Below are 13,871 nucleotides of genomic sequence, written 5' to 3'. Positions count from 1 at the left end.
GGGGGGGGGGGGGGGGGGGGGGGGGAGCGTTTGTGTGACTCGATCACCATAGGAAACATATGCGTTTTATTAAGTAATAATTTTGATTGTGTGGATAATATACGACTCCGAATGGAACGACTGCGAACGGACCTTTTCCGGTAACACGATTGCGAACGTTTTTGCCCGCGTTTAATCGTGCGGTGTTGTCAGATTTGATGTTAGTCAATAACAAATTAGAACTACCAATGGCCCAGAGAGCTTTCATAGGACGTACAATGGTCAGTTTTATTATCTGAAATCGAAAAGTTATGTTTTCCTGATTCAACCCCATTGGCGTGCGGCCGATGTTATGGCGTCGGAACGCGCGTACGGTGACGGATACATTTTCGCTTGGCCTTTCATGTTCCCCGGAACACCGCGTGTACAATACGATCCGGCTGTTCGAAAGGCGTTTTACGAAATAGGGTCTGATCCGGATCGCGGCCCGAGTTTCTTTTTCTCTCGGACGGGTCTGCCGGGACCTTATAATGTATCGCGGTCCGGCAGGGGCGGATTGGCTTATCGGGAAATCGGGAATCTCCCCGATGGGCCGATCTTTGTTTGGGCCGCTTTATATTATTATATAATTCCCAAAAAAAAGTTTTATTTTGTAAAATAAATAAAAATCTTTAAAAATAATAAATATATATTTAAAGATGCATTAAGATCAAACTTCAAGTTCAAGTTGGAACTGATTAATCACGTAACTTACCCAAATCTATTATAGCTATAATTATAGTAAAGTTATTGTAAATTTTACTAATTTAGGGGTGAAACTAAACAAATTTTGAAATCGATGCAAAATAAAGCATTTTTTTGGGAGGGGGGAGGGGTAAAATAGTTTAATTAACGGTTCATGGGCCGGTTTGTTTCATATTTCTTGAGCCGAAAATAATTGATAATCCGCCCCTGCGGTCCGGTGTCGACGGCACGATCAAAGATCGTACGACATAGCTTCATAACATTATAACACATCGTAACATGTTGATTACTGTTATTTCAAGATGTAATGTTCAGTCTGGACATGGGCCGTGTTTAATATTTCTTCACCCAGGGGTTTACAACATTTTACCGCCCTTCTTCATCGAACTGCAAAACCGAAAACAAGTGTCTCCAACCGTTCATTAAAAATCCGCTGGCAATTCATTTTCCCCGTTTCAGTACGCTATTACACAATATCTGTAATTAATATCAAATCCAAAATAACAACTGAGTTGTAATTACATAAAAAAGTTATAGAAAATTGTCTTTTGTAGGACTGATGCATCTGGTGGTACCCTAAATAATTTAATACCTTTTGGTCTAAATGTTCCATCCCAGTACAAATCAACATTAAACCAATACCTATATCTCAATAAAATACTCTTAAATATATGTACATTTTGTACGCTACTAAATAATATAAATGATTGTTTAGTATAATATTTATTTTTTATACAATTTTATTTGTTCAAAAATAATTATCCATTGAGCATGCGAAAAAATCGATATTGTATTATTTAGAATCACCGTAAAAATATTGCCACCCCTTTAAATATTTAATTTTACTATTTTTAAATCATAGATTAACACTAATATATATATTAGGATATATATTATTATAAGGACAATTTAATGAATGAAGACAAATCTTCTAGTGTATTACCTACTAAGTCTAAGTATAGTGCTGAAGAAATCCATAAACTCATCATAAGTATCAAGAATAATGATGGTAAAACAAATTAATTTTGAACTTAATTATAATTAAGCATACAAATGATTTATTCGAAAGAAAAAAACAATAACTGTATTATTTAATTCATGTAAATTATTATTGTGAGTAGTATCTTCTAAACATGCTATCAATATATGTCAAATACCAAGAACCAGGAACAAATCTTCAATATTTGTGGTTGGTTCAAACGGTGCTATTATTCAAATAATATGAATTATTAATTAATTATAGATACATGATTATAAAGAACATTAAAATAATACCTTTGTTATAAGTTAATTCACGGATTTTAAGTATATTTTTAAATTCAGCTGGTGAAAAAAAAAAATTTGTCTAAACAAAACTAAAACTAAAGATAAGAACAGTCTGGGAAAGTTAATTTTAAATTAATAATTATCATATTACGTTCTTTCAAAAAATAAAAATTAATTATACTTAGGAATATGATGACTTAAGCCTGGAGTTTTAAATGTGCATGCGGCCAAAAACTTCCGCTCAACTGGATATCATTTAACAAAACATACCAAATATCACCAATTGATTTCATCACAAATTTATGCACAGCAACAATTAAAATCTCAGGATTTTAAAGAGATGAAATGTAAACTATATACAGAGTAAATTTTCTATGGGAAAATGTTTTTTTTTATTTTATTTTATTTTTTTTTTTTTATAGGTTTAATTTACAGCAACACTGAAATACGGACAGTGGTGATCTTCAAGCTACTGCTACTCGTTGAGGAGATACTGCATTTGGTTGGCGTTGATCCTGGTTGTTGGTTGATCTTGTTCGATAGTTATAGCCACGATTACCAGGGTTATTACGTATAAATCCATTATTTTGTTGTTGTTGGCGGTAGTTGTTATAATTTACTCCTTGACGATTGTTATTATAGTTGCTATTATTATAGGAATTAGGGTTAGAACGGTAATTACTGTTATTATTGTTATAATAACCTCCACGGCCACGATGGTATTGACCACGTCTTGCCATTGCTACACCAAATGTCTCAGAATTTAATTTACGCTCTGTACGCCAATCAGTTCTTTGAGAATGTCCTTTGCTTCTCTCAACTGCTTCGCAACTAATTGTGTCAAAGAATGATTTCGATTTATCATAAAATACTTTTTGATCATCGTCTCCTTCGTTATCATTTTCTACAGCATTCGTATCATTTCCACTGTCAATACGATGATTTTTTTTTATGGCAACTAATTCTCCATCATTGGCATGAAGTGTTGAATCGCCATTAACTGCTAAACCACCTCCATTAACTAAAGTTACTTCATTAGTTGAATCATCAAAACCATCATCTATCTTGGTTCTAGATAGTTTCTTAATAATCTCCTGGAATTCACTATTTGCCTTATCAAAATCATAATCTTCATCAAATTTCAATGAATTTGTTCTGGGTCCCTGTGCTTTGCTAGGAGTTGGGAGACCAGTAGACCTGTTATTATAAAATGAACGACCATTATTTTGTCTTCTAACTTGTTGTTGTTGGGATTTTTGCTGTTGATTTTGTTGATTATTCCAATTGCGACCATTCATATTGCGATTTCCACCTTGACGATTGACAAAATGTTGATTCTCTTGATGTTGAAAATCATTCCTTTGATACTGCTGGTAATTTCTTTGATAATGCTGCGGTTGATCATTTCTTTGATTGTTTTGTCCCTGTTGCCTAACTTGTTTACGGGTATCAGACGAAGATGTAGATCTATTACGTTGATTTGTTCCTCCTCTTCCATTTCCAGGACTTGGTTGATTTCCAGTTTGAATGTTTTGATCAAATGAGGGACTGTTTCTTTGACCATTAAAAGTATTTGGCTGAGCAGGTGTAGATAAACGAGAACCACCAGATATTAAATCCAAAACATTTGCTTGCTTATGAGATGGTCCAGCATTTAAGTTCACACCAGACATAGGATTATAAGAGTTTCCAACCTGATTGACTGATCTTAATTCATCCATTGGTTGATAACTAGGATTAAATCCACCCATAGTATTTGGAGGGACCGACAATTGTACAATAGCGGGATCATTTAGAGGTATTTGTGGAGTTATCACTTTAATATATTTTATATCAGAGCCACGGAAGAGTATATAATTATATATTTGACTTTGAGCTGGAACCTTGAATTCTGTTGGACGGTCTTCTGTTCCAAAAGATTGCACGTGAGACAAGGCAATGGTACATTCTTGAGGGTCGACTGTAAACAGTTTACCCTCGTACCTAATATCTGCCTTTGATATTAGGCTGATCTTGCTTCCCAATTCCGGCATACTCATTTTGATGAGAGTAGTTGTTCTTAGAGCGGCAAATACGCAAACACTATGTTAATGAAAATGCCAAAACGTGAAATTATATACACATTTATTATTTAAAACTGAACAATACGCACACAATAGATCATGCAAAAAAGACGAACTAATTTAGGATACTAACAACAAACGTTACATCTCCAAGGAAATAAAAATATATAAAAATATTTTTTTCACTCGACGAGATACGTACAATAGAAGCAATATATATATATATATTCATTGTAAAATCAATCACCATCATCGTTGCAATGTTGTTCGCTTGTCTTTTCCGAAATTCGTCTGACCATTTATGTCGACCAAATCTTACCTGCGATACGCAGTCAAATATATACAATTGGACTTGGTACGAAAATCTGAAAATTTTAAATGTACTTAATAAAAAAAAAAAAAAAGTCTAAGGTCCTTGAGCAGTGCTTAATTTGTCTATAAATTAATCCGGTACTGCTCGTACGACAGTATTGACAACATCACTTGCAAGCAGTGCCGCTAAATGATACGCGCACAGAACAATCACATCTAGGGCCGTAATTAGGAATTTGACATCAGGGGGCAAAAATAAAAAACGCTTCATCATACCAAATACAAATTTCTGCGGATTGAAAAAGATCTTTCTGAAGAACAATTCGTTGCTGGTGTATACAAAAATATTTTAAGTGCAATGTCAAAATAAAGATAAATTGTTTGTAAATCTTTAGATCCATCGAAAGTACTCGACGGTTACTGAGTATGTATGTGTGTGTGTCTGTGTCGTGACGCCATAATTGGCGATAAATATTTTTTTTTTGAGATACACTTTTTATTTTGTAAAGAAGTTTCACTTCAAAAATATTAGATCATTAAATATTAAAAATAATATAGTATTATAATATAATATTAAAAAATTAGCCGCCCACTCATATTCTGCCGCCCGAGGTAACAGCACCCTGTAACTCCCCCCCTAAATATGGCCCTGTGTATTCGGTCTTAATTGCAATGGTGCTTTTAAAATATTCACGAGTGCCAAAATACTCTATAGCCTTTGTGAATTTTTATTTTTATGAGTATGATTATACACAGTACATTTTTATTTAACTTATACAATAATCAAACCAATTTAATCAAAAAAATATCCTTCAGAAACCTAAAACAAAAACTTAATACTTAGATTAGCAAAAATATACATGTTATAGTAATCATTTTAATCGTAATTATAAAATTAATTACAGCAAAGTCCAAAGGTTGTAAACTTACAACCTATTAAAGGTTATATACGTATATCATGGATTTTTTTTTTTTACGTATTTTTCCCGTAAAAGTCTCTTTAACCGTAATGATTACAAAATTATCAGGAATACGTTGCATATACTAATTTACGTCTCGTTTTCAACTATCTTTAAATATTATAAAGGCTCATTCTACCGACCCATAATAACTTATAATAACTTATAATAACTATAATAACTTTATAATAACTTATAAGTAAAATTTACCTATATACAGTACACTATATTTGTACCATTTATCATGTTTCAGTATCTTTTTTCGTATTGTTTTTGATTCATCCGAGCAGCAGTATGACTAACGTGCGAATTAGGCCGTAACGTACATAATCAGGGCCCTGGAGAGCGAGCAAGGGCTCCAGGGAAAAATTAATCCAAGCGCTTCTCGCATGAGGCATTAAACTCGCCACTGACATCCAGTGACATCTTTTAAAATGTGTATACTAAAGACAGGGGTAGATAGGTAGTTTTTTTGTTACAGGGAAATATTTTAATGGGCCCACCAAAATAAAAATAAAAATTTGCTCGCTTCGTTCGCATAACACATTCAATATAATAAAATATATATAATAAATTTAAAAATAGAACATTACAACAAGATACAGAAGTATAGGATAGGCGTTAGTGTACAAATTGTATTATGACCGTGACGTAGTGAACTTGGTCAGGCCCCGGGACCTTTTTGAAGCCCGGGCCCCTAGGCTACAGCCCCAGTTGCCCCCCTCTCATCGGCCCTGTACATAATATGCGATATATTTTCGCGTCGAACAAATCGCTAAGTATTTAAATTTGAATATGTTTTCAGGTATGATGAAATACTCTTCGAACATGAGATTATATTATATTGTTGTGCTTAAATTGTGCGCAAGTAAATTACAGCACTGTGCACGTATTATCATACATATTACCGCTTAAACAAATACGATTCGATGTTCTTTTTATTTTTATTTATATATAAACCGTACGAGCGTAGTAAATCATGGGTAAGGAGAACGAATGATGTTTTTATACGTTTGTAACGATTTACATATTAGTGTATTGCATACACACACACACATGGTGACAAATATTATAAAAACTCATTGCTCGTAAACCAATCATTCACAACAGAACGCAGTAACGTATGCGGAGGATGACAGCGCACCACTAGAACGGCAGTGTATTATAAAAATTATAATAATAATATACGAGTGAAATATTTTTATTACCGTGTATAGCAGGTATGCGTACACACATAGAATGTACTACCGAGAGTTACGTTGTCGATACAATGTGTGTACCAATCGGATAACACGGGTTAGCTGAATGTGTACGTCTACAATATTGATTATAATAATATACTGCTCTGTATAAGTGTCCAATAAATAACGTTATAACAAGTACATAAACCGTATAATATTACAGCGAAATAACCGTCTTCGCGATTGCTCGTCGTTAAATGCTACTCTCATTGCTCGCACAGCGCCCGAAACGGTCTCAAAATGTATTAAAATTATTTTCTTCGTTTAACAACGTGTCATTAAAAAAATACTACTGCGGGTTACGAGTTCGATTCATATCGAATTATAGACGTCTGACGCAACGGAATTTTGACGCAGTGTACCAGTGACTTATTTATGAGGGTGCCCCCCCCCCCCCCCCCCGAATTTTCTAAAAACAATATTAAGTTTGCTTTTATCTTATAAAAAGTAAACTCTGGAAACTCATATTACCATTGTTTTATGAACGATTAGTTTCAAATTCTTCGTGTTATGTAGTGTACCTATTTGTATATCCGAAAACTTTGGTCGTGACCATAATAATTATTATTATGTGAGTATTTTCGTTTTCATTAATTTTCTAATTGATAATTATAATTTGTAGGTCTTTTTTTAATTTTGTAAAAAAAAAAAGTTATGATTAGATATCCAATAAAAATAAAAATGTCTTACTAAAAATCTAATTCTCGTGTTTAATTGGTTGAATTATGAAATTTTGTTCGGTGGAAATTCCCCAGCCCCTCAAAAAAAAAAAAAAAATTTAAACATACCCCTACGGATACCTTGTAATGAAATCGTGTTACACACCTATTACTATTGTTAAGGATAAATATTGTTGTTAGTCGCCTGAAGTAGTAATTCATAAATTATATTTCGTACGCTGCGCATATTATGCGCGAAGACTTGGTCCGTTGTCTACACGTGAACGGACGTGAAGTAGAGGTAAGAGCAGGACCGAGTCTGCCTTGAGCAATCTTAAGATATGTGTATAGTGTGACGAAGACAAGAGCCCCACCTAGGTTTTACCTTCAGACATTTTTGATCCTGCCCGTTCGAATGCGCTATTCACGTCTACGTACCCGTAATGGAGCTTATGAGTTAAAGCACTCGGTCGCGTCGGAAGCATATGCGCTTGCACAGTTGACGAACGAACTGTTTGCACGGAGTACGTTTTCCCCGGCGCGAGCGTACATACTTCACTCATACTCGAAAACACGTCATGTTCCGCATTTAACAATAACAATAACGACGCCGCGGCCGCATTTCGATTCCTGTGCACAGGATATCGTTTCACTAGGAGTTCTTAAGACGAACAGTGACGGTGATTGCAACAAGAAGCTTACTCTACGTCTACGTATCGTTACGTGTACTTGCAATGATGTCGATAAGTGTACTGCGCATCCTTAAGGTAGGATAAGAGCAGAGGGAGGAAACGGTTCCCGAGAGTACGGTGTTATATGACTGTCGGACGAAATCCGAACAGACGAGCGCACGCGCCGCGCGAGCAGATTGAAACGTCCGTTTACGACGACGACGATACTCGTCCGTATTTTTTTCCTTATCCTGCGGCACACGCTTGTATTCGCTGTACGTGCGCGCCCACCGGTGCATGGTACAAATATATTCATATGCGTGCGCACGAGTCCTGCGAATTTACTCGGACACGGGTGTGGACGAACGGTAATCGTTACGAATTGCACATCCGCTGCGCGCGCGCACAAGTATGGACAACGGCAACGACTCCGTGATTTGAATATTTATGCAGTTATTAGAAGAAGTGAATGTCGTCGTCGTCGTCTTCGTCACAGCGGTGTTAGTGTGTACCTACTACCGCGAACATGCGCGACGAGCGGGACTACACGCCGGAGACATCCCACTCGAGGAAGATGGTAAACTGCGGCAAAATTAACCTTTTTTTCAAAAGTCGATAGGTAAACTGCGAAAAAAAAATTAAGATTATACAATCTGCGGCAATTTATTATATATATATATATATATATCGTTACGATAACCTATGTACACGTTTATCGTTTAATTAGGAATAATATGTGATATGGCAGCCATTAGTCTAGAGACTCTTAGAGTATTAGACATAAAAATAGTTTTGTCGGAGTTTATATATACAGGACCGTAGCAACCAAATATTGCGCCCGGGGCAAAATTTCAAAATGCGTCCTTAAGTATTTTAATTAAAAAAAAAACTAAATGTTTATTTATAAACGCAATATAAATAACGACTTTTCATTATAGCTACGTAAACGTTTGTTAATTTTATTTAAATCAATAACTTATTAATACGTAAATATAAATTATAATTATAAGTAGGTACATAGATATAACATAATATTTATAAGTTATATAAGTAAATACATAATATTACTTTTACTTATGAGTAACAATTAAATTGCAAATTTTTCAATTTCACGCCCTCCCAGGAATTGCATCCAGGGCGCATGCCCCCCCCCCTTGCTACGACCCTGACTGCTGCTTACGGTGGCTGTTGATGTTCAGCGAATCTCATCGCTTACCTTTGGCGGTGTGTGCAACCCATTTTTGCTCGCGTATTTTCTCCGCCTCGCGCGCGCACGTACAGGGTTTTAGACGGTGGTCGACGCGCGTGATGTATAAGCACGCGATCGGTGATTTATGTCCACTCGGTTGTCTGCGGCATGACGCGGACGTGTCACCAGCTAATGCGCCCAGTCTCCGGCACCGAGTCGGGACCACATAAAAACGGACCTCCCATGGATCACGCGTAACATATACATTATATTATAATATACATCTTTCCGTCGTTGTTGTTTTTTATTATTATTATTATTATTATTATTTAAGTTTTTTTTTTTTTTTTTACATTCGATGTATATACATATAATGTATTACACACTACGCACTTATAGACGCGCGCGCGCACACACACACACACACACACACACACACACTATAACAAACGTGCGTACAAAACTTTTTACGGTATTATTTATACACACATACTGTACGCACACGGTGTGGGTGTGCGTGTGTGCGCGTGTTTGTGCATGCAGTACATGCTGGTACGCGCAGAGGTACGGTCGCGTTGGCCATTGTGAAAGCCGGTCCTCCATTCATCCTTTTGTCTATACGCATCGCATTGTTATGCGTCTCTTATTATATTGTGTACGGCGGTCATTAATGGATAAACCTACCTATATCGGCCGGCGTGCCGTAAATCGCGTTTATAAATATCGCGTACGACTGAAACAACAACGTATACGCCGCGGACCAGGAGTTTCCAACTCCAAATCCTTACGGACCGGCCCGGCGAACCAGCTGATGTTTTCAAAACGAATTTATAAATTTCTTAACAACTAATTTCGTTTTCATCACCACTCAATCACTTTGTAAACGGTTTTGGCCCACGACGCGACGCTACCAGAGCGTATTTGATCACATTTGATCACCCGTCGAAGAAAAGATCGGAAAACTCTGACGGTATGGACCGTGTTGTGGTCGTAAAGTATCCCGGGAAAACGCCGTCCGTGTGTGTTCAGCATAACGTAAATACTAGTGCTTTCGATATCCGAGTACTCTCCTGGTTTTACGGGTATTACCCGATTTACAAAATTTTGGGTAACCGTTACGGTTTTTTTTAAACTCCTTATTTACTAAGCTAATAAACTACAGTTATCTCAAAAATGTGTACGCAAGATGATGACCAGCTGTCTGATAACGGTATAATATTATCGCACTCGCCGCATTATATCTACGTATGATTACTTATTGTCTGCGTAGCTGCACACGTAAAGGTAATGACTATAGGCCACTATAGCCGTTACCTGCAAGGTTTCAATATAGGATTCAAAATAGCTTTTAACGTAGTGTTCAATATTATCTATACACGAATAAGCTGATTATTAAACTATTATATCACTAATAGCACTCGAAAAATACTAAACATTTTATTTTTGAACCATAAATTTGTTAAATTAAAAGAACAAATATTTCTTATCTGTATAATTGTGTGATTAGAATATAATACTAATTTCATCCTAGCAGCCAGCAGTCATAACTTGACCATTTACGTGTATTATAAACTATCCGAACGTTCTGGGTGATGTGTACCCTTTATCCGAAAACGCTGATTACCCGCAAAATCGGGCGTTACCGGAATATACTGGTACCCGGGTATTACCCACATCAAAACAAGATCATTAATAAATACACGCATATTAAGTGACAATAATACACCTTATGGTTATTTTCTATTTTATTTACTCAATTTATATACCTTACAGTAAAGTGTATAATCCTTCGGTGGCGGCGGGATGTAGAACTATTTGAAGTAATTGCTTCATGTCTAGAATAGGTGGTTGAGTAGCTGAGTCCGAGTGGATGTATAATTGTAAGATTGTATAATTGTAATGATTGTAAGTCTTTCAACACCAATAGACAACAAACGACCAAATGAAGATGATAATCCTGTTGATTCAAACGAAGAACCTCTAAAGAAAGTTCAACATTTTAGAATCCCTATACCAACAGGAAAAAAAAAGTAAAATATTTTAATTTATAAGTTTTTTATTATATTACAAATATTATTTATTTTATTTTATTTAGCGTTATGATTCGTACGATCACTGCCCGGAATTGTAGAAGAGAGGGATATAAAAGCAGAACCAAAAACAGATGTAGCAAATGCAATGTTTATTTATGTCTTAGTCCTAACAGCAACTGTTCCCGAATGTTTCATATAAAATAAATGATTATTATTATTATACAATTTTTTTTTCCTATAGCTCTAACATGCTTATGTTTTATTAAAAATAAGATTAAAAGAAATATTTCAAATAAAATTAACTTTAACTTTCAACGATAAATATGAGTAATAATTAGTTTTAATAATAAACTACGAACCTATACAATTATTTTTAAGATTTTCAAATGGTTTAAAACTTTGTTTTTATTTAAAATGTTATCATGAATGTATACAGATTTGGTTTTAACAATAAAAATTTGTAAAAATTAAAAAAAAAAAGATCTAGGTTTTTAGAGGGTCCAAAAAAAACCTGCACATTTGTGTAGGATTGTTTTAAAACTGATCACTGTATGATTTTATATTCATTTTTAATTAAGCACTCGCTAACTTACACAAATGTGTATGTTCGTCGTGTAAACGGTGTACGGGTACAACCAATAGTTGAAGCATAGATTATATAATATGTATTATATATTATTATATTATCTATGGTTGAAATAAAATACTAAAATGGAATTTTTGTTGTTTAAAATTTAATCTCCTTGAATATTGAGATTTATCGCCACGCAGTCGCGCGTGCGTAATGAAGCCACGCCCATGCGCAGTAGTCGGCCGCCGACTACGTTTCTTATTCGGAATAGAGTATAGTCGAGGACAGTAATTCAAATCGTAGTTGTTTTATTTTATTTAATAATCTAGTTAGCCTATTCGACGGACTTCCGTGGACGTCATTTCGAATTGTCATAGGTTATTACCTGGAGAGCAGACAAATTGTTAGCAGAATTATATTTGACAACAGTAACTCACTTCGACCGGCAATGTAACTTCGTTTTCTTGGTATTAATAATGATAAAATGACTTGTACTCATATGTAGATTCTTTCGATATCAGAACGCAGGTCCGTTTAGCCACGCTAAACTAGACCGCGCACAACGTCGGTAAAATTTTTGTTTTTAATTTCACTGTTTTACAAAAGACGAGTTACACTTAAATTACTTACTTATAACTGGTAACGATCAGCTTGCATCTCTCTAATTCAGAATTTGATTTTAAAACATTTAACGGATTAGTGGTGGTACTTCACTCGGCCCCAGTATTGGAATCTGATCCCAACGAGGCTCGTCTAAATTTACTCGTCCGTCCATGTTCGGTGTTCAAGATTTAATAAATTCAATTATGGTTTATCAAATTCATGCAGTTCAAAAATACAATACGGATAACGTTTAATTTTTATAATATTAGGTGGTGAAAATAACCAACTCGAACTGGTTAAATATTATTATATGAGTGTAAAGGTCAATAAAAGCGATTGATTATAATTTAAAAATTTGGTTAACTTTCCCATTTTTCTTTTTAAGTCTAAATTTGAATGCACGTAAACATTTTATACGTAATGTTTGTAGATTAATTTTATTCTTAAAACTCTGAAACCCGTCTACAACAGACAATTATTTTGGTCCCGTGACTATCGTTATATACAAGTTTCACTGTATATCTAAATGTATAATATCGAATGAAACTAATATTCAAGTAATATTGTTTTTATAAACGCAATATTGAAAACAATTTCGACAGCGCTGTTAATTTTGTAATTCCTATTTAAATTATTTTTACCGATAACATCACTGAAAACCAACTGAAAACTATTAAAATATATATATATATCAACAACTAAGTGAGTAACATAATCGTTAATTAACACTTTTTTTTGTATGAATTCTCAATATACAAGGTACTTTGAACGTTTAATTGTTATAAAATAATGTATAAACTTGCGGGTAATATTAACTTTAAACATGTATTTTATTTCAAAACCTAAATTATTTATTTCGTTAACGTTGGCTTATTATCATACTCAGTAAGAACATCATAATTCATTCATATTATACTTATTCAACATAGTCATAGCTTCATAAGCCTCCACTCAAGTATTACTGAAATTGATGTCATTCGTTCCAAACATTTTATCTGTAAAGTTTTCCAAAGCAATATAAAAGTATTATATTGACCTATAAAAATTTCAATCCTATACCAAGTACAGGTTGAATTCAATCGACTGCCTTTTAATTATTCATTTAATTCCTAGTATTTTTTTTTTCCTGGGAGTACCTATTTACGCTGTATAAACGTACAAAAAGAATTACAATTTCATATCAAACGCACATCTGTGTTTTTATTGCAGTAATTGTTCAAACCTTATTTATTTTTTTTTTAAATCAAATCTGTTCTAACAACTGAACTTTGTTATCGATTCTGATTTTATTCAGTCGTCGTTGATATTAAATAATTCATATTGTATTTTCGTGTACTGGAGATAGGTAATTATTTATAGATAATTATCGTCGAACGCACTAAACTTACGATTGTGATAGTTTAAACGTTTTACTTTAGACATTAATTAAATAATTTACTAATAGTTTTTTGATTAATTTTTGATGATATTTTTTTATTACAAATGAAACTTGTGAAGTATTTTCGAGGACTTTTAATGTGAAATAATATCAATTTGATGGTAATCGTATCTAATACATGATTCGGATATGTCCGTAGCCGT

General features: G+C 34.3%; 1 protein-coding gene across 1 annotated transcript; it reads right to left on the bottom strand.

Annotated features, from left to right (window-relative positions):
- Positions 1–2,179: 2,179 nt before the first annotated feature.
- Positions 2,180–4,185, bottom strand: LOC112686338 (protein LSM14 homolog B-like). Its single transcript, XM_025558561.1, has one exon. It carries the CDS (start codon positions 4,026–4,028, stop codon positions 2,454–2,456), a length of 1,575 nt encoding a protein of 524 aa, XP_025414346.1. The 5' UTR covers positions 4,029–4,185; the 3' UTR covers positions 2,180–2,453.
- Positions 4,186–13,871: the final 9,686 nt, after the last annotated feature.

This window comes from Sipha flava, unplaced genomic scaffold, assembly GCF_003268045.1.
Source record: "Sipha flava isolate LNK unplaced genomic scaffold, YSA_version1 305_pilon_pilon, whole genome shotgun sequence".
In the NCBI taxonomy this organism is placed as follows: domain Eukaryota; kingdom Metazoa; phylum Arthropoda; class Insecta; order Hemiptera; family Aphididae; genus Sipha; species Sipha flava.
This window is presented reverse-complemented; position numbering and strand designations above follow the sequence as displayed.